Source organism: Helobdella robusta (genome assembly GCF_000326865.2).
Source record: "Helobdella robusta unplaced genomic scaffold HELROscaffold_27, whole genome shotgun sequence".
In the NCBI taxonomy this organism is placed as follows: Eukaryota; Metazoa; Annelida; class Clitellata; order Rhynchobdellida; family Glossiphoniidae; genus Helobdella; species Helobdella robusta.
The window spans coordinates 2,223,796-2,247,236 of record NW_008704392.1 but is presented as its reverse complement, the minus strand read 5'-3'; the positions used below and the strand labels follow the sequence as shown (position 1 = coordinate 2,247,236).

Here is a 23,441-nt window from a genome sequence, read left to right as displayed (position 1 = left end):
GTAGGTAGGTAGGTAGGTAGGTTGGTAGGTAGGTAGATAGATAGATAGATAGATAGATAGATAGATAGATAGATATCACTATTAAATTTATCGTCATTTCTGGTGTATTCATAGTTATTATCGCCAGAAGTGTTTGTATAATTTTTTGAAGCAAGGCGTTTTGGAATAAATCGCTGCTATTTGTACTATTATCAGCTCAACCATCATCATTATTATCTCTTCATCATCACAAATGACCTCATTGAGGTCATCATCTGATGTCACACATCTTATTAAAAACATTGTCATCACCATTCATATCATTCGCTTATCTTCATCAACATTATCATCGTCATCACACTCGTCGTCTCGTCATCATTCTCATTGTCACCATCCTCCTCATCATCGTCGTCATCATCTTCATCCTCGCCACCAGCATTTCTTCCGGCTTGTAGACAGTGGCAGTGGTCTGGCGAGGCCCTCAAGAAAAACTGTCACAAGGGTAGGTCCAAGAAGACATTCTACAGGGCTATCAAGAGGGGCTCTGATATCGTTGAGGTGTGTATCTTTCGTGTGGATATTGTGCGTGCGTGTGTATGCGTGTGTGTGTGTTTGTGTGTGTCTGTGTGTGTGTGTCGAAAGTCGTTTATTTGTTTGTAAGTAAGTAAGGAATAGTTTGTAAAAAGTTTTATTTTTTTTACATTCGTTCATCTGAGCAGCTGCAGTAGTACAAAACATAAATTACCTGTGGTGTGGGTTTCATGTTTCGTGTGTGTAGGCTGTGGTGGTGACGATGGTAATAATCTCGACGACGACGATGACGATGATGATGTTGCTGCTGATGATGATGATGAGGATGATGATAATGAGGATGATAATGAGGATGATAATGAGGGTGATAATGAGGGTGATGATATCGATGGTAAAATGAAAATAATAAAAATAATGATGATGATTGTGGGAGATTGGTAAGAAGAGATTGTAGAAGAGATAGATGCGAATGACGTTTGTGTTGAAAAAGGATGCTAAAAACGTGGTGTTTATTGTGAGAACATGAAAGTCAAAATGAGTGAGAGAGAGAGAGAGAGAGAGAGAGAGAGATGAAAATAAAGTGAGAGATGAAATTTTTGTGGTTCCTGTGGTTAATGTAAGATGATGATCAGATTGACATCTCAGGCAGGTAGTAACGTGGCGATGATGCTAACGGAGCTGCTGCTGTAGAGATAGTAATTACATGATTACTTACTAACGCGCCGATGGTAGCAGAAAAAGTTACTCACACTTTACGAGCGATAATATGCCTGTGGTTTTCCCACAACTGCAACAAGGCATGCTTCGTAGATTACGACGCAAAAATCCCAAGAACCTTTTGGGTAAATTTACAAGTCGCCCGTTTTTTTATGTAGCGTTGTTTTGTGTATCACTATCACTACTTTTCGTTGCTCGTAAATCCGTCCAAGTTACGGAGGTTTGCTTGGTGGCCTAGAAGAGAAATGCTCGGTCTCTTGTGTTGCAGTGACCTGGATCGAACGCAAAGGCATCCTCCACTATTATGTGCTAGGGTGTGTGATGCGTTATTTCGCAAGGCTTCGCTTTTTTGAAATAAGAAATGAAAAGCGGTGTTGAACATTTGTGAAAATGGCGTTGTACGTATGTATTGACTGGCAATGAACAAACAAAACTTTAACAACTACACTTGCAACAACTCACAACAACAACAACAACAACCGCAATAACAACAACTCACAGATCGGAAACTCTGTAGTGTTCGTCTCGAACGGCAAAAGCATGCTGAAATTTGTCGGTTGTGTGGAGAGTTTCTGGGAGAACCAGGATGGCAACATGTTTGTGAAGGTGAAGTGGTATTACCATCCAGAGGAGACCAAGGGTGGCAACCAGATTCTCGAGACGAAGGTTCCATTTTCTTTTAATGTGTTTTCTTCTATGGGCTGCTGTTTCTGTTTGTCTCTGTTCTAAATAGCTGTATCTTTCTCTTTTTTCTCTCTCCATCTTCCCTTTTCTCTCTCTCTCTCTCTTTTTCTCTCTTTCTCTCTCTCTCTCTCTCTCTCTCTCTCTCTCTCTCTCTCTCTCTCTCTCTCTCTCTCTCTCTTAATTTTATTCTTGTATTTTTTTGTTCACAAGTAAATAAATTGTCTAAAAATATCACTGTCTTCAAACTTAATACCCAAATCTGACTAAGTCACAAAAATGGTTGTTTTTTAAAGCTCTAATAACTTTGTTCTGCGTTTCATTTCAAGTCAACGTTACATCGTAATCATTTAAGTATAATAATAACATTGCGGATGGTCACTATCGATGCTCTGTGTTTTGGTAGTTTGAATGTTTTCTGTCCTTACTCTCCGGCACGACAATCTTCTGCTATCTTCTGATCTTGAGTAAAATCACCATCATCTTCATCATTCTCGTCACCATTTTCCATTAATTAACACGCAAACAAACAAACGAAAACGCAAACAAACAAACGAACGAACGAACAAACACAGAAAGCACTCTTCCAATCGTCACACGAAGACGACAATGACGTACAGACGATCTCTCACAGATGCAGGGTCCTATCCTACAATGAATTCAAACTATTTCAAAACAACAACAACAACAACGTCTCAAAAATGAACGCCGGCGACAGCAGCAGCAGCTCGTCGACAAAAATCACACCAGACTCCATTAACAACAACACCTCAAACAGCAGCAACAACAACAACGAAATTTACTACCTGGCAGGCACTTACGAGCCAACGCGCAACTACATCTGGTTCGAACCCGGAGTGCCCCTGGTAAAAGATAAGGATAAAGATAGATACCTAGGCAGTAACAACGTCAACAACTACAACGTCAACAAGAACAACGGCATAAATAATAATAACAACAACAACAACAACAACAATAATAATAATATCATCATCAATAACAATGTTATTCACTCCTATACTACTAATAACTCAACAATAACTACAGTTACTTGTAGTAATAATAAGAATAATAATAATCCCACTACTACTACTACTACTAATAATAATAATAATATTATTTATAGTATTTATAATAATAATAATAATAATAATAATAATACTATAGCTAGTAGTATTGTAGCTACGATTGCGGCCACTAAAAGTTTTACTACTAGTAATAAAACTACTACTTCTATCACTAGCTTCGCCACTATTAAGGCTGTTGGCAGTGCTGTTGTTGTTACTACTACTACTGCTACTGCTGTTGTTGTTGTTGCTACTACTACTACTACTGCTGCTGCTGCTGCTGCTACTACTACTACTACTTATAATACTACTACCAATAATAATAATAATAATAATTTTTGTTTAAGAGTTAATGAAAGTAACAATAATAAAGTCACTAAACTAGATTTAGCCGGGGGTGATAATAATAATAATAATAATAATAATGCCGATTTGATTGATCGTAATAATAATAATAAAAACAATAATAATATAAGAAATTTTAATAATAATGTGTTTGATAACTTATGCAATAGAAATTTTATGTAATATGTGCGCGCGTGTGTGGTGTGTGTGTGTTTGTGTGTGTATGTGTGTGTGTTATATTTTAGAAATAGTTAATGAAGATTGCTTGTTATTCTTATGTGTTATTGTTGTTATTATTATTATAATTTGTTGATAATGGTAATAATAATAATAATAATAATATTTTATTCTTTTATATTTGGTCGTTTTTTCATTCAATCGCTTTATATAATATATGTTAGATTTATTTAATTTAAATTGAATTAATTAATGAAATGCCATTTATTTTTCAATTCATCATCGTCATTTATTTAGTATTCCTTCGTTCGCCTGTTCTTTCATTCATTTTCTATTGAATGACTGTTTGATTCGTTCATTCATTTATTCATTCATTCATTCACTCATTTATTCATTCTTTCATTCATTCTTTCATTCATCCATCCATTTATACACCCATCCATTCATCCATCCATGGATGTATTTTTTTTCATCAATATGCTTTTTATTAGTCTCTTGCCAAGTTTAGTTTATTTCTATGAATAGTTCACAATAATAATACTAATAGTAGCTGTAGTAATTTTGATGGTAGTAATAGTAGTAGTGGTAGAGGTAGTAGTGGTAGTGGCAGTAGTGGCAGCTTCACTAGTAGCAAATTCACAATTCTAACTGCTTAATTGCTTAATTCTTTCAATTAAGTAATAATAACTTAATTCTAGAGTATATAAATACGTTTACAACTGAGTAAGCCCATTACGCGCACGCGCACACACACACGCACGCAAACACACACACGTAAGCACACATAATTTGGTGTAAAGTTATTTATCTAGCCCATATGTTTCTAATACAAGCTTACATGCCCAGAAATTAAAAACAATCATCTATATAAGATAGATTTGTATATATTTTTCTTATTGTTCATTCTAGATATACATGTCTTTTTTATATTTTTGTTCACAGTTTAGGTCTAATTGTAAATGTTATGTTTATTTAGTTTAACTCATCGAAAAAATTGCTATTCTTAATAAATATTCAGCGAATTTGTTATTAATTCAAATATACCTATAAGTATGTCTATATCGATATATGTTGTGTGTATATGTATATATATATATAATTAAAGATAAATTTGTATTTGTTTGTATGTAAATTTGTATACACGTTTTGTATGTATTGTTTTTGGCGTGTGTGTGTGTGTGTGTGTGTGTGTGTGTGTGTGTGTGTGTGTGTGTGTGTGTGTGTGTGTGTGTGTGTGTGTGTGTGTGTGTGTGTGTGTATGTGTGGATACATTTATGTGTAGTTCAGTGTGTATTTACTTGAGTGTGTGTTCATGTATGTGTGTGTCATTGATACACTTGAACATTTCATAACATACAGAACATTTTATAAAACACTCAGACACACACACAAACACATATAAATATACGCAACAATCCTTGTCAATTGGCAGAAAATGCGCCAAAGATTAATTATTACTCATCTATTATTAATATTATTATTATTAATTTTTTTTATTTAGCAAAATGTAGTTTATGATTGTAAAAATTAATTTGATTAAGGCGTAATCTAGATAGGAATAATTTGTTCTGAAATCTTAAAGACAAAAGACAAAAAAATAGCTATATCCAATTGCTATACGTTCTGTAATTCAGTAGTTTTAACTTTTAATGTTAGTGCTCTAATCTATATTCACCAATCACATGGTTTCAATTATGCAAGAACTTGTAATTTACCGTCTGATTGATTGATTGATTAATTAATCAGTTAATTAACTAATTAATTGAACGTTTATGTCTAAATAGTTTAAAAATCGTCAAATAAAATAAAATTAATTAGTTATTGATTGGTTAGTTATTTAAGTGTTTTGTTAATTTATTCCGTTAAATGTTCTATTTGATTGATTGATGTTTAGTAGAATCAATCAATTAGTTATTATTGTTATTATTATTATTGCTATTATTATAATTATTATTAATATTATAGCTGTTTTGCTAATGATAACACTAAATAATAGTAATAAACTTATAAGATGTAAGGATTTTATAAGTAAATTAACTTTTTAAAAAACGATAAGAAATACTTCATTGTTTCAAAACGAGCGCTTTAAATTCATCTTTTCATAATGCGTAGTTTATCAAGAGTATGGATTATTTCTCATTATTCTCCTCCTTTTTATTATCATTATATTATTTCTTATAATTGTTCTGATTATTGTTATTATTATTGTTGTTGTTTTTGTTGTTGTTGTTTTAATTTTTCAAATTTATTTTCTACCACAAATTTATTCTCACCGTCTCCTGTTGAAATTCTGAAATGAAATGAAATGAAATGATAAAAATTGAGAAGTTAAATTTATTTTTTTTTTTGAACTATATAATTAATTTATTTATTTTATTTGATGTATAATAAATTTAAATTATTTATTAAGTTATTTAGTTATTAATTAATTAACTAATTTATTTATTTTATTAAGTAATTTGTCTATTTGCTTTCGAAACATAATTAATTAACGACTGAAAATTTAAACAATTTGCGAGCTTCTTTTGATTCATTGAGTGATAAGATATTGTCAGCAGGATATTATTATTAATTATTTATTATTAATTGTTAATTATAACTGTTATTTGTTAATATTATTGCTATTATATTATTATTATTATTTGTTATTATTATTATTCATAGTTATTATTAATATTTGTTATTATTATTTTTTTTTCTAACGTTTCCTTCTTACCTTCTTCCTCTCTCTACCTTTCGAAGGACAGTTTCAATAATCCAGCAAAAAAATATTTTATTTTTAATTTCGCGATTTTAAAAATTTGTATATATGATAGATAAATAAATAAATAAATATATATATATATATATATATTATATATATATTGCGTTTATTTGTTTTACCCATTTTGAATTGAATATTTGTATTTGAAAATAAAAGTTTTTTAAAAAGCATTCTGTTTGTTTTGTTATTCAAAATAAAACGCTATCAAACATGTATCGTTCAGAAAGCCGAGAAAAGTTTATAATTGGAAAAATACAGGATAGGGTTTTACACGAGCAACGATACATATCATCTGTTTCAATGAAATTTTGCATATAAGACAAGCAGAGCATCGTTCGTTGGTAAAATTTCTGATCCCTCCGAACGAAAGAGCACCATCGATTCTTCGAAGTGCTGATTAAAACGATCCCTTCATATCTCTCTCTACTTTCGTCTCAACGATTATCTCGTTATTCTGTATCGTTTTGTATCGAATCGTATCGTTAAGTTTCGAATCGTTTTGTATCAAAACGTTTTGCACCGTAAAAGAAACTGTATGCCAACTAATTCTATTGTATAGAATGTATTGTTTGAAACCGAATTGTATGCCTAATGTGTTTTTCGAATTGCATCGTACCATCGTTGCATTTCATCGAACTGCATCGAATCATGAAGTATCGTTTAGTATCGTATCGATATCGTAATGTATCGTATCGTAATGGAAACGACACAAAACAGCGAGTTATAGAGTAAATTTTTTATTATCTCAGAAAATGTCGCGACAAAAAAAAAGAGAAAAACAAAATGCTGTACATACACTTGTATTATTTTTTCATTGAAATGAATCGGAAGACACTTATAATTAAAATTAGTTATGAATAATTATAATTTGACATGAATAATTGTGGTTAATTTTAATTTAAATTAATTAATTTTCTATTTATCTACTAAGAAAAAAAGAGATAAGGCACAATGATATAAAATGTAAGCGAGGAAGCACTGATAAACAAGTTATATTCTATGCCATGAAACAGTTCTTTTGGTAAAAAACATTAGAGGAAATTTTTTAATCAATCAATCAATCATTTAAATAACTAATCACAATCAATCATTCAACTAATCGATCGATCAACCGACCGACAAACCGTTCAACCAATCAATCAACCAACCAATAAAACAACCAACCAAATTCAACATTCAATCGAGTAACTTGTTGAAAAAATGAATGTAGAGAAGAAAAATTAATTTATCAATCAAGTCTAAGCGATAATTTTTTATTCTTACCCTAACTACTAACTAACTAACGCAGACATTTTTTCTCAACCGATCTAAAAATAAAAAACTAATAAAAATAATTACGATAATAATAACTACTGATGATTATTATTATTATTATTAATAGCAATAATAATAATAATAAATGGTAAAAATAACATTATTTAATTCATTCAAACCAGTAATTATGTAAAAAAAAATTTATAAAGGCAACAGTCTTGAAAGGATAAATTTCATAAATAAACATTGAAACATATTATAGCATAATTTACATATTGAGAGGGAGAGAGGCAGAGAGAGAGAGAGAGAGAGAGAGAGAAAAAGAGAGGTAGACAGAGAAAGATAAACAGAGACAGAAAAAGAAAAGAGAAAGAAAGAGCGAGAGAGAGAAAGAATGATTATTTTGATCATAAAATATTGAATAAATAAATAAATAAATATATAAATAAACATTGATTGTATATATATATATATATAACAAAATATAAGGCAAGTTGTTTCTTGATGCATCTACGATGTAGTTACAAAATTTCAATAATAGTAATAATAAAATAATAATAATAATAAAGACAAAAATAAGAGTAATAATAATAATAATAAATGATTAATTTAAATCATCATCATTACCTAATCATCTGTGACGTTTCTCACAAGTGATGTGACGAAGTGATTAAAAATATAGGCAAATTATAATAATTAATAATTATATATATATATATATATATATACATATATATTTATTATTATAACTATTTATTATTATCATTTATTATTATTATTATTTCATAATTAGTTTATATCTACAAGCAAAAATAACTGTCCTTCATTATTGGAGGATAGATTGGTAATGAGTGAGTGGGACTAGAGAACAAATAAGTTATTATGAGGTGGATGATGATGATGAAGATGATGACGACTGTGATTACGATGATTCAATTCAATAATCCAATTTAGTTAATGAGTTTATTAAGCAAAAAGCTAGGAGACCCAAAGATATGACTTGTTGGGCCACCATAAAATGTAGTGATACAGATGATGATACAGATGGTAGTGATACAGATGGTAGTGATATAGATGATGATACAGATGGAAGTGATACAGATGATGATACAGATGGTAGTGATACAGATGATAGTGATACAGATGGTAGTGATACAGATGATGATACAGATGGTAGTGATACAGATGGTAGTGATATAGATGATGATACAGATGGAAGTGATACAGATGATGATACAGATGGTAGTGATACAGATGATAGTGATACACATGGTAGTGATACAGATGATGATACAGATGGTAGTGATACAGATGGTAGTGATATAGATGATGATACAGATGGAAGTGATACAGATGATGATACAGATGGTAGTGATACAGATGATAGTGATACACATGGTAGTGATACAGATGATGATACAGATGGTAGTGATACAGATGGTAGTGATATAGATGATGATACAGATGGAAGTGATACAGATGATGATACAGATGGTAGTGATACAGATGGTAGTGATACAGATGGTAGTGATACAGATGATGATACAGATGGTAGTGATACAGATGGTAGTGATATAGATTATGATACAGATGGTAGTGATACAGATGATGACGATTGTGATGTTGTCGTTTTATCACTCGAAATTTATCAAGTCTGTAGGAACCTGAGTTGAAAAAGTGTAAAAATTCTGTTTTAAAAAACAACTCTATAAAATCCCAGCCACCACAGTCACATCAACAACCATCATCATCACCATCATCGCCATCATCATCACCACCAGCACCATCATCGTCATCATCATCACCACCAGCACCATCATCATCATCACCACCAGCAGCACCATCATCATCATTGTCATCATCATCACCATCATTGTCGTCGTCATCATCGCCACCACCATCGCCACTCTACTCACTTCATCTTTTTCCTCTCTACAACGAGTGGCCGCCTCAATGGCTGCACACCACTCGGTCGTCACTCTGCTACTTCCTATCTTGAACTTGTAGACGTTCGCTGAAAGTTATGATGATGATACTAGTAAGGATGCTGATGATGATAATGAATGTTCTCAACAACAACGACAACAACAACGACAACAACAACAAAAACAACACCAACAAAAACAACACCAACAAAAACAATAATAACAACAGCAAACCATTGTTGTTGCTGTCATCTGTGAGTAGGAAGAAATCGCCATCGTCAGCCAGCATGCTCGCCTTCCAACCGGTCAGGTTCATCATCTTGCATGGCTCTGATTTGAACTGATGGTGACGAAGACGACGACGATGATGAATGTGGTGATGATGATGATAACGATGATTGCCACTATTATTATTATTATTATTATTATTATTATTATTATTATTATTATTATTTATGGTGTTGTTTATGTTGTTGTTTGTGTTTTGAATTGTTGTTAAAAATTTGTTTTTATTTCTATGTTGTTGTTGGTTGTTGTTGTTAACTTTATTTTACTCACCGAGGTTCGCATGTCTCCGTGGAAATATTTGGCGGGAAAATATAGGAGGTTATCTCGCAAAATGCACATCCAATATTTCGTCCACGATGCAATCTGGTTGGTTGTTGGATGAAAATTATTCGATTTGATTGGTTGAGCGATTGTGAGTTATCCTATTTGATTGGTTGGTTGATAAGAGTAAATCAATTTGATTGGTTGGTTGATGGGGGTAAATCAATTTGATTGGTTGGTTGATGAGAGTAAATCAATTTGATTGGTTGGTTATTGAAAATTGGAGACTGACTGATTGACTTAACAACATCACCACCACCACTACCACAACAACGACACCACCACCAACAACAACAACGTACAGATGGTTTTTTCCCATTTTTGAGCAGCGTTTTCCTCCTCACCATCCCCTCATATGAATATTTAGCCTGGAAGTCTGCAATATCTAGGGAATTCCTGTTACATTATAGAGGAAATGTAATGATGATTATTATGACCATGACGAACTCATTTATTCACTCATTCATTCATTCATTCATTCATTCATTCATTCATTCATTCATTCATTCATTCATTCATTCATTCATTCATTCATTCATTCACTCATTCATCCATCCGTCCATATATCGATCCGTATATATCGATCAATCAGAAAACTCTTTAAATCATTAAAAAAATCTTTTAATCATTCATTCTATTATCCACCCACTATTCATTCATTCACTTTTTTATCCATCCATCCATCCATCCAGCCAGCCAGCCAGCCATTCATTATTTCATTCGTTCATCCATTTATTCACTCACTCACCCGACAGATAATTTTTCCTTAAATGATAATGATTCCTCGGTACCATTGCTCAGCGAATGGCCTGTTTAACATAATAATAATAATAATAATAATAATAAAAATAATAATAATAATCTTCATCGTCATCATTATCATTACCAACATCATCGTCATCATCACTCTCATCATTATTCTCATCATCGTCGTTGTCGTCATCCCAAATTTAGTTACCTTCAAGCTATGATTATTATTAATGATAACATCAGCATTACATGAAGCTAACCAACTAACCAATCAACTAACCAATCAACCAGCCAACCAATCAACCAACCAACCAATCAACCAACCAACCAACAAACAAACCAACAAACCAGCCAATCAACCAACCAACCAATCAACCAACCAACCAACCAACCAACCAACCAACCAACCAACCAATCAACCAATTAACCAACCAACCAAGAGTTTGAAATGACGATCTGTTACTCGAGCATGAGAAGTCATCAACAATGCTATCATCGATGAGATTTCGTTGCTGTTGTTGTTTTAATGATACTGACGTCAGGGCGGATGTTGGTGTTGTTACTGTTGTCATGTTGTTGCTGCTGTTGCTGCTTTGCAATGAAGATAGAAACCTGTATTGTGTTAGAATTGACGTCACCAACCATGTCAATGAAAATAAAAACAACCATAATAACCATAAGAACAACATTAACAACAATGACATCAGCACCACCAACAACAATAATCTATATGGTCGGCGAGTTAGCTCAGTCGGTAAAAGCGCCAAGCTTCAAGCTTTTTGTTGTTATGCGATGGCCTGGTTCGAATACTGTCTGTCCGAATCTCAAAGATGGCTATCAGACAACATACGTTCTTGATATGGAGATCGCGAGTGAATACGAAAACATGTATTTGTTTGGTGTGAAGTGGATAGTGCAGCCAATTGTAGCACAAATGTTCAACTAAGTGCAAAATGTAGTCCTGAATAACAACAACAACAACAACAACAACAACAAAACAACAGCAACAGCAACAACTTACTCAGGCATTAAACTCTTAGTCTTCCTGTGATTAGCATTGATTCGCCTATAACTTTTCTCAACAACACCACAACTACCACAACTACCACCACCACCACCACTACTACTAACGACTACACTACTACCAGTACCACAGCAGCACGCATCGGCATTTGTATTGTGGCTTATTTTGTTACCACTACAGCTACAACCGCCGAATGAATCTTTGTTGATGCTGTTGTAGTAGTAGTTGTTGTTGTTGTGGTAGTTGCTGTTTTGTTGTTTGTTGTGTTTGCTGTGCGAGTGATAGAAGCTTAATGTTTTTCCCTTGATTGGGCTGTCGAAATTTTTTAACTTATTTTTGCGACTTGCCTGGCGACTGCAGACTGCATGCTCGTGATTGTTATAATTGTCGTTGAATTTGTTTGTACTGCTGTTGGTTTTGGTGCTTTTGTTGTTGTTGTTGTTGGTTTTAAGGACGACGTTTTTGTTGCTAGTGATGTTATAGCTGTTGTTGCGATTTAATGTGATGGGGATGCATGATGACGCTATTTTGTCGTCGTCGTCGTCGTCATAGCCGTCTGCGTATCCATCAGCATCCTCGTCGTCATCGTCGTTGTTGTTGTTGTTGGTGCAGTTTGTGACGTCATAATTATTATTATTATAGTTGTTGTTGCTGCTGTTGTTGTTGTCGTTGACGTCATCGATAGGCAGGAATGGAACGATGGGACTGCGAACTTGCAGTGACGACGACAGTGACGATGAATGTAGTTGTTGCTGCTGATGTTGCTGATGCTGCTGCGGGGATGGTTCGATAGCCATGGAAAGTCTGTGATTGATTAATTGATTGATTGGTTGATTGATTGGTTGATTGATTGATTAATTGATTGATTGATTAATTGGCTGATTGATTGAATGACTGATTAATTTAGAGCAACACTAACAAAAAACAAATAACATAACTAAATAAATTTTACATAGGAAACTTACAAACAAACAGATCTACAACCACCTCCTCTCTCTCTCTCTCTCTGTCTGTCTGTCTGTCTCTCTCTCTGTCTCTGTCTCTCTCTCTCTCTCTCTCACACACACACACAAAACAAACACACATACAAATACACACACACGCACACAGCAGACATACTTGTAGTTGTCATCTTCAACGAATTTCTGCAATTCTTCAATGTACCTCACGGAGTTTAAATAGGTCTGTATGTTCGGGTAGGTTGGCAGGTGATCTGTTCGTCGTCGACCACATGGAAATTATTTTGGAAATTATTAAATTATATTATAATTATTAAATTATTATAATTATAATGTTATAATTATAAAATAATACTGAAATAATAATTAGCACCAACGATCCATCATACATTCAATCAATCAACCAACCAGCCAGCCAATCAACCACCAGCCAATCAATCAACCGGCCAATCAACCAACCAGCCGACCAAGCAACCAACGAGCCAACCAACCATAATTTGACAGTTGGAACTCAGTGATCATCCTGATGATGTTATTCATCTTGACCCTCCTCCGTTCCGTCTCCACCCCTCCTGAACTGTTCGGGTGTGCCACGTCGATGTAAATTAGGTCGGTCAGGTACAAGCCTGTCCAATCAGATAATGAGAAACTAGGTCAACGAGGCTGTTTTTATTTTTGTCCAATAATAATAGGTCGAGAAATTTTGTCGCTAAAATATTTTTTTTTCACGATAAATCATGAAATTATTTCAATGAAACAATATTGTTGACCAATCAATCAATCAATCAATCAATCAATCAATCAATCAATCAATCAATCAATCAATCAATCAATCAATCAATCAATCAATCAATCAATCAATCAATCAATCAATCAATCAATCAATCAATCAATCAATCAATCAATCAATCAATCAATCAATCAATCAATCAATCAATAAACCGACCAACCAACCATCCAATCAATCAATCAATCAACAAACCAACCAACCAACCATCCAACCAATCAATCAATCAATCAATCAATCAACCAACCAAGATAGGGGATAATAGGTAGACGTGAGCTGTTGATGTGTTCTCTAAGTTTTGAATGGTTATCATTGGCTGAAAATAAGTCTGAAAGTTTGTCGTACGTGTGTCTATCCTTTTTTGAGAGCATCTGAGAGTGTTTGTGCTTGTTTGTTTGTTTGTATGGATATGTATGTGTTCGTTTCTGTGCGTGTCTGCATATATGTGTATGTGTGTGTGTGTGTGTTTGTGTGTGTGTGTGTGTGTAACTAATCGATAAATGTGTGTTTATATTGTGTGTTTCTGTTTAGCAATTTATAAACCACTGAACCAGTCTCATCACGTTTATCAATAAATCGCAAACTAACTCATAAACCAATAAACTAAGATCGATCGATCAATCAATCAATCAATCAATCAATCAATCAATCAATCAATCAATCAATCAATCAATCAATCAATCAATCAATCAATCAATCAATCAATCAATCAATCAACGAACGAATCAATCAATCAATCAACCAACCAACAAATCAATCAATCAACTAATCAATCAATCAACTTACACTCCACGTCTTCTCGAGCCTATAGACAGCGGCACTCTGAAGGGCAGAGACGATGGCGAGTGCAGAGTGCAAGTTGTTCAACTCCAATAAGTGCTGGATGGATGGAGGGATTGATTGAATAAATGAATAAATGATAGATAAATGATAGTGTAGAAATGAAAATACGATAGATAGACAGACTGAGACAGACAGACAGACAGACAAACCTTGGCTATCTTTATGAAGTGACTCATTATCTCCCCTCTTGCCTTCACCGACGTTCCTGACAATATTTCTTTCTGCACCCAGAAGTTTATCTAGTGGTGATGAAGACGACGACGATGGTAATAATTACAAGACTAACGATATAATAATAATAATAATAATAATAATAATGATGATGATGATGATAATAATAATACTCACGTGATTAAATCTCCTGGTGAAAGCGACGACATTGGGGGCTACCGTTAATTTATCCTTCGCAGTCCAGGAACACGTGGTCAGTTCCTTGAAAAAGCATTTCATTCTTTGTTACATTATATATCTTTGTATAATTATGACGTCACGTTTGTTTGTTTGCTTGCTTGTATGTTTTCTTTGTTATGTTTGTGATGTTATGCAACTGTACACCAACGCATACGACACAAATAATACAAAAATATTACATACAAACATGTACACTTTTTATATAAGCGTGTATATCACTGTAATGTGGATTTTGTATCCCAAACAGTTAACATGGGAGTAAAATATTTTTAAGGTCTCTTAGTGCACTGAGTAAAAATAATATGGAAATCCCCGTTTGAATTCCTCTCATGTCATTTGCTTCATTCTTTCACAAAAAAAACTATTTTCTACCTATCTTTCTATCTGTCGATTTCTCCACCAATCATTCCATCCACAATAATAAAAATATTCTGAATAGGCACAATTTATATAAGCGCACGCACAGACACGCACACACACAATCACACATTTTCGCACACACAGATACATTCTTTCTCTTTCTCTTGCGAAAACAGACCAAATGCACACTTTCTCTCTCACATACAAAAACACAGTTTTTATTTCTCTCTCTCTCTACCTCTCTCTCTCACTTTCTCTCTCTCTCTCTCTCTCTCTCCATCTATTTTTATTTCTTTCTTTCTTTCACACACACTCTTTCTTTCTCTTTATCTGACACATATACACGTGTACACAATCTGTCTGTCTTTCTCTCACTCTCTCTCTCCGTATTTCTCTCTCTCTCTCTATCTATCTCAGTTTTCATGTGTACACATTTTTTAATTCAGCTTAACTTTTCAAGACCAAAAAATTAAATTAATTCATATGATGATGGATGATGACGAATGAAGGAAGAGCTCAGTCGTCTCTAACTAATGATCAATTTTTCAATCCAGACACAGATAAAATTAGCATTTAAAATATGAACGATCTATAAAAATTAGAGCTATGTCATATGAACTATCATTATTATCGCTGTTGTTGTTATTACTATCATCATTATAAGTAATAGTAATAGTATTATTATTATTATATTATTATTATTATATTATTATATTATATTATTATATATAGTATTATATATTATCACTAAAATTATTTCGACATCATCAACCCTAACACCATTAGCAATTTGATATAATATTTCTGCACTTATATTTCTAATTGCTTGAATTAAATATACATAATTATGATAATTATAATTGTTATTATATTTTTATATAATATTAACATTAGTTGAAATCAGCATTACTCAATTGCTATTAATGAAGAGAATACCACTACCATATATAATTAATAATAATAATTATTTTATAGTATTATATTATTATTATTATTCTTTATTTTCATTGTTATTATTATTATAAATATTATTATATACATATATATTATTTTTAATATTCACTTTAAAATAGTTATCTCAAAGTAAATATTTTGGCTTGTGAGATAGATAAACAACAGTAATAATAATAAACAACAGCAATAAGCAACATAATAACAATAATAATAACAACAACAACAATAATAATAACACAGCAATTGATAAAATTATAAACTGCACTTACACATTTACAATAATGAATTACTATTACTGCTACTACTACAGCTACTGCTACTACTACTACTGCTGCTACTGCTACTACTACTACTGCTGACAATTATATTACTGAGGAAAAACATAACATCATTACCTCTGGTTGTATGGCTTTAAAGATGATCATATCCATTACGGTCATCTGGCTCTGTGTGTGTGTGTGTGTGTGTGTGTGTGTGTGTGTGTATTCAAGTATTCAATGATATGTGTTTATTCATTTCTGCCGTCTTTGAACAAAAATTTGTTGACTTAATAACATCTTTCTAAACTTGCAGACTATGACCAAAATGCAAAGAAAAAAAAATTATGTTTAACATATAACACAGATAACAGATACATCTATAGAAGAGAGAGAGAGAGAAAGAGAGAGAGAGAGAGAAACAAAGAGAAAGAGAAGAAAAGACAAGAATAGACTGAAAGAGAACGAGAAAGAAAAGGAAAAAAAAGAAAGGGACAAAGAAAAGAAAGGAGGAAAAGGAGATGAGAGAAAGAGAGAGGAAAAGAGACAGAAAGAAAGAAAGAGAGAGGAAGAGTAAGAGAGCGAGAGAGAGAAAGAGAGAGATCAAAGCCACATAATGTTTCAACATTAAAGTCATACAAATGAGAAGACATAAATCTCAATCAATTGATTAGCAGCGTAAGTACACACGCAGCATAAAATAGATTGAGGATAGGCAAGATATCTGTTATACGTACATAGCATATACGCCCCACTACCTAAGAAAATACCGAAAAAATATACTTATTATAAATAATAATAATATTATTATTATTAATCCATAATAAGGATATAATTAATTAAACCATTCCATCTGTAGTGTATAACGCAGTACGTATGTATAAATAAAGAATTATTTTATTTATTTTACGAAGTATTTTTTAAATGAATTGAATTAAACTTTTTTTTTAATTCAAACAAACGAACGAACGAACGAACGAACGAACAAACAAACAAACAAACAAATCAACTCACAGCAAAATTTTCAGAAGAAACTTTGAGTAGATCGGTAACGACCATGCCGTCGTGATACTTTGACGGCGATGTGGTGGCGCTCAGTGCCGACGAATTAGAATGTGAGGCCGTCAGGGTTGAGGTGGTACCACCGAGGGCAGGTATCGCCAGAATTTTGTGTTTTGTCGGCGTTGAATTGGACGGTTTCCTCTTCATTGTTGAGTGATAGAACTGAAAAATATTCGGCAAAAGTTATTTAATCATTTTTATTTATTTTATTTTGATTTACATGAAAAATTGTATTCTCTCTTCAATACGACAATTTTTCAGAGGCATGAAGAAACAAACCACGCATCACACGCGGGAATCTATCCTTGCAATTGAATCCAGTAACTGCGACAGCAGCACCAAGCACTTTACCGCTACACTATCTCACGCCGCCAAAAGCATATATAATCATTTTTTTCATAAATAATGGCGTCATCTTCATCAATAGGAAAGATAATCATCCTAATTTTTTTCATCACCATCATCATCATCATTACTATTATTATCATCACCACCAGCCTTATCACTATCATCGACATCTGCATTATCGCTCGCCATCATCGTCTCGTCGTCTCATCATTAACATCCTTCGATCAGAAAAACCCAAGGGTAAAAGCAGCAAAATTAAAAAAAAACCCTAAAAAATATAATAAATATATATATTTTAATTTTCTTAGCATACCTAAAAAAACCAAACCACCGCCAGAGAAAAATATATAACAGGTAAACAATAACAACAGACAGCTTCTACGAAAGAAAACCACCTATCTACCTACCTACCTATCTCTCTACTATCGTAAGTAATGGTGACTCTGATTCATTTTGAATGATTTTAAACAGGACACATATATAAGAACCAAAACAAAAAAGAATAGCGACAACAAAAACGACGACAGAAGCGGTAACGACCACAGCAACAACAATAACAACAACAAAGAAACAAAAACAAATTTTAAACAACAATTCAAAACACAAGTTCTGGCTAAGACGCTATGTTAGGTTAGGGTCGTTGTTGTTGATACTAATGTTGTTTCTGGCGGTTCAAAGAAAGAACTGCCTACTTAATAGATAACTAAAATATTGTAAACGAACGAATGAATGAATGAATGAATGAATGAATGAATGAATGAATGAATGAATGAGTGAAAAAATTAGTTGCTGGTTAGTTGAATGATTGAATGACCGATTAAATGAATAAATGGTTGAATGATTAAATGAATGAGTGAATAAAAAAACGTTGAAAAAAAACGAATGAATGAATGAATGAATGAATGAATGAATGAACGAACGAACAAATGAACCAACGCATAAATGAACAAATAAATAAATGAATAAATGTGTAATTTGTGGACACATGTAAATTAAGTAATAAATGAATAAATAAATAAATAATTATAAACTTACACGCAAACAAGAAATGAATTTATAAATTTGAAACATAAGAATGAAGAAATGAGGGATCGATGGAATGAATGAATGAATGAATGAATAAATGAATGAACGAATGAATGAATGAGAAAATTAAACAAAAAATGAATGAACGAATAGATGATGGAAAGAATGAATGGAATGAAAATTAACCATGCAATGAACTTGAAGATAGAGTAACATTTACACAAATTCTTATACTCAATTAATCTTAGCAAAATTTTTAAAATTTTATCAAAAAAAAGAATAATTTTTAACACATAAATGTTATCAACAATATAGATCCAATCATTTAAAACCGTATCTAAAATGTGCAGGGTGAACGAATGAAAGATTCATCCGACGAATCAATGTCAGAATGAGATAACCAAAAAATTACTCATTAAAAATGTATCAATAATAAAACCTTTTTGATACCTTTTGCTGGCTCACAAATTACTTTCTGTTTAATTATCCATTGAAATAGTCAATTTATTTATTAAGTAATTTATTAACTTATTCTTTAATTAATTAATTAAGTTAATAAATTTAAAAAAAGAATTCTTATTAATGTATTTTCATAAGTATTTTATGTTCTTACGTATTTGAATCTTGTATCCAATATAATAGATATTAATGATTGAATATCTTCAATTGAAACCCATATCAAACTTTTTACTTTTAATCAATAAATTTAATTAATTAATAGATTAATTAAACTGAAGCTATTTATTAATTAATATAATAATTACCTACCATTAATTATACAACCGCCATTATTCTAAAAAAACCGTTCAAGTTGAAATAAAAAAAAGATTAAAACGTGAACTTCATTATGCTAAAATTAAAAATTTAAGGATGAACACACATCTGAGTTCAAGATGAAGTGCTTATGTTTGCTATGCTATACTACGCTATGATCATTTCAAATTCATTATATATATATATATATATATATATATATATATCATGTATGTGTGTGTGTGTGTGTGTAAATGTAGGTTTGTGCGTATCTCTCTCTCTCTCTCTCTCTTCCTCTCTCTCTCTCTCTCTGCGGTGTGCGTGTGTGTGTGTTTTTAAGTGTATTTGTGTGTGTGAAGTGAAAAGCGAAACAAGGGTATATATATATATATATATATATATATATATATATATATATATATACTTACTCACATAATATGTGTTTGTGTGTGTGATTTGTTTGCAAATACATACATACATGTGTTGTTCATTATATTGTGAAAAATAACAACAACAATAACAATAATAATAACAATACTAATGACAAAAAAGATGTTCAATGTTTTTGACACCAACCAGAGTTAAAATTTTTAGATGCAAATTATACAATTTTCGCTAGCACTACGATTATTAAGACAAACTAACAAATTAATTATGACAAATTACGACACACACAAATATTTTAAAAGATATGTAAACACTTTAAACACGTACATACATAGGCACACATACATGTGTACACAGATAGACAAACAGATACGCATACATACTTACATAATATGTGTTTGTGTGTGTGATACATAGATACCAACATACATACATATTAAATAAACACGTACGGCAAAATAAACAATACAAATGCCAGAAAATACAAAATGAAATACATACCAAGACGAAGCAACTATGAATAAAAAATAAACAATAAAAACCTTGAGCTATTTTCTAAGGCAACTAACAACATATACGCTAAGACAAATATTGATTGACTGAATTAATAATAAACATACACCAATCACACACACACACACACACACACACACACACATCCAAGCAAAATACAAAACATTAATATACGAAATACCTGAGTTAATGAATGCTTATAATAAAACAAAAATAAAAAAAACTTCTTTAAATCATTACAAACAGCAATGTTCGGTTTATATATGCTGGTTAAAGACCATAATTAATGCAGCAATTTAGGAAATCTACCGAATTTCTAGCTTCGGGTAGTTGAATAGTACCAAGGTAATTATCCCAAACAAAGAAACCCTAGCAATTAGTAAAGAAGACGGTAAAATTAATAAAGTCACTGATAACGGAGAACGTAAATCACAGGGACAAAGTGCTGAAGATGATTGAAAATCACCGCTTAAATTACCTCATATGTATATATATAATATGCATTTGTATAAATATATATAAAATGTATATATATAATATAATACATATATATTACACGATGAAACATATCAATAATATTTATATAGTTTATGTAGATCAATTTTATGTACATGAAAATTTTTCTAGGTATCCCATATAGTATATCTCTACGAATGTGTGTGCGTGTGTGTGCGTGTGTGTGTCCCGCGTATTTGATTATTTATTAGAATTAACGCCCATCAACAGAAAATAATGAATAAATACGACACAACGGCACAGAAGCGTAATTGCTTAATGCCCCAGAACGGCCTAATTTCCTAAATGATGTTTTTCTCTACTCAATTTTAATAAGCTGATAACTATTTATCTATTTATTAATTTAATTATTTGTTTGTATATATGTTTGTCTGTTTGTTTGTTTGTTACTTTGTATCAATGTTTGTTTGTATGATCATTTGTTTTATTTCTAGATATGTTTGTCTGTTTGAGGTTTCGTGAGCTTATGCTTGCGGCATGTCAATTTTTCGTTTTGTTTAACACTATATGGAAAACAAGAAAAACAAAAATGAGAGAGAGAAAAAGAAAAAGTAAAAGAGAGAGACAACAAAAAGTAGAGAAAGAGAGAGAAATAAAAAAAAACAAAAAAGGGAAAAATTGAAATAATAAAATACGATATAGAACTAGAAAGAGAAAGAAAGTTACAGAGAAACCGGAAAGAGAGAGAGAGAGAGAGAGAGAGAAAGAAAGAGAGAGAGAAAGAGAGAGAGAGAGAAAAAAGAGAACGAAAGCAAACAAGAAATAGAGAGAAAAAGAGAAAGTGAGGGAGAGAGCAAACGAGAGAGAAAGAAAGAGAAAGAGTGGAAGAAAGAGAGAGAGAGAGAGAAAGAGAAACAAAAAAAACGAAAATGACAGAAAAAAATAATGTAACTCTAACGGAGATTCAATAACTCAATATATAAAGGGTCTGAACAGAAAAGTAAGACACTGACAGAACAATAAATAATAATAATAATAAAAACAAATAATAATAACAAATAATAATAATAATAATGATGATGATGATGATGAAAGCAAATAAAGAAAATAAATAATGAACCAAAACGTGTCTTCTTTTTGAGAACAGGTTTTGTTTTTCGTGAAAAAAAAGCTGAAGTACCGATCGAAGCAGCAGCAGAAGCAGCAGCAACCGCATCAAAAGCAATAACACTGCTACTATACAACCAAAAACGAACTATCGGTTCAATAAAATAAAGTGGTCAAAAAAATGATATGAAATAGAGTTAAACTTAATCAAACTGGTAAATACCATTTCGCTATTTAATATGAATGAGTACTAATAGAAAATGTTAGTTCATAATAAACAACAACAACAACAACAACAACAACAACAACAATAATAATAATAATAATAATAATAATAATAATAGTCAACAACAATAACAACAGTAGCATCAATTTTTTAAGTACCAGTTGATTTATATATGAACAGCTAACGAGTGGGGTAACACGTTATAACGATTTGGTTTTCTTCCGTTGATCTACATTATTATTGTTGTCGTTGTTTTTGTTGTTTTTATTGTTATTATTACTTTCTACCTTTACACTCAAGAAAAAACAAATGTTTCAACTTTTGAAAAAACCGACAACCAGGGAAAGATAAAAAAAAACTAAACGAAGATCATATGCAAGTGTGAATGAATTAAATTTCTAAACAACGCTTGCATGTTAGTCCGTCTAAAATACACACACACACACGCACGCACGCACGCACACGCACGCACACACACGCACGCAGAAGACACAGCCACAAATATGCACATACATACAAATACACACGCACACACAGACACAAACAAACACAACGATAAAACAGTTAATTAAAACCAGAATAAACATCTCTGTAGAAAAACTAAAAAAGTTATTATACATGAAACCCAAAATAACATTCGCATACCATGAACCATAAAAAGTAAAGCTGATACCATCAGAGGGATAATGAGAATGACGTCAAACGAACAAAAATTTTACGACTGACGTTAAAGAAAATAATGATGATAACAATAATAACAAGAAGAAGAAGAAAAAGAAGAAGAAGGAGAAGGAGAAGAAGAAGAAGGAGAAGAAGAAAAAGAAGAAGAAAAAAAAGAAGAAGAGGAGGAAGAAGAAGAATGATCAAAGGTGGTGACATATTTTTAATAAACACATCAACACTAACCAAGACAACATCAATTAATAAGGTGTGGTTCTTTAGCACCCCAGCTAACAACAACCACAACAATAACAACAACAATAATCATAATCTAGATAAGATAAAAAAATTTTAATAATATATAATTATCTTTGATATGAAAATCCTGGTACAGTTCAATTATATATTAATATAATTAAGTATATGTGTATATGTATATATATGTGTGTGTGTGTGTGTGCGCGTCGGTGTGTGAGTGAGTACATACACACGTTCACACACACATTTCC

General features: G+C 31.9%; 3 protein-coding genes across 3 annotated transcripts in view; 2 read left to right on the top strand and 1 right to left on the bottom strand.

Moving 5' to 3' along the window:
* The window catches only part of HELRODRAFT_192053 (hypothetical protein), a gene marked incomplete at its 5' end in the record, with an annotated part of 8,226 nt that extends 5,366 nt beyond the window's left edge, over positions 1-2,860 (top strand). Inside the window, 5 exons of the mRNA XM_009020371.1 lie at positions 416-537; positions 1,440-1,541; positions 1,729-1,893; positions 2,484-2,600; positions 2,690-2,860. Coding sequence (XP_009018619.1) covers positions 416-537; positions 1,440-1,541; positions 1,729-1,893; positions 2,484-2,600; positions 2,690-2,785 — 602 coding nt within the window. The 3' untranslated portion in view covers positions 2,786-2,860. The remainder of the gene's footprint in view (positions 1-415; positions 538-1,439; positions 1,542-1,728; positions 1,894-2,483; positions 2,601-2,689) is intronic.
* A 5,650-nt stretch (positions 2,861-8,510) lies between these two features.
* Positions 8,511-9,188, top strand: HELRODRAFT_173771 (hypothetical protein; the record flags this gene model as incomplete). The annotated part of the gene is made up of 1 exon (XM_009020370.1): positions 8,511-9,188. The coding sequence occupies one exon, from the start codon at positions 8,511-8,513 to the stop codon at positions 9,186-9,188; it is 678 nt and encodes a 225-aa protein (XP_009018618.1).
* Positions 9,189-12,800: 3,612 nt separating this feature from the next.
* Positions 12,801-17,603, bottom strand: HELRODRAFT_80378 (hypothetical protein; the record flags this gene model as incomplete). The annotated part of the gene is made up of 8 exons (XM_009020369.1): positions 12,801-13,036; positions 13,274-13,408; positions 13,817-13,940; positions 14,356-14,448; positions 14,562-14,651; positions 14,761-14,844; positions 16,533-16,583; positions 17,409-17,603. 8 exons carry the CDS (start codon positions 17,601-17,603, stop codon positions 12,801-12,803), a joined length of 1,008 nt encoding a protein of 335 aa, XP_009018617.1.
* Between the last annotated feature and the right edge of the window lie 5,838 nt (positions 17,604-23,441).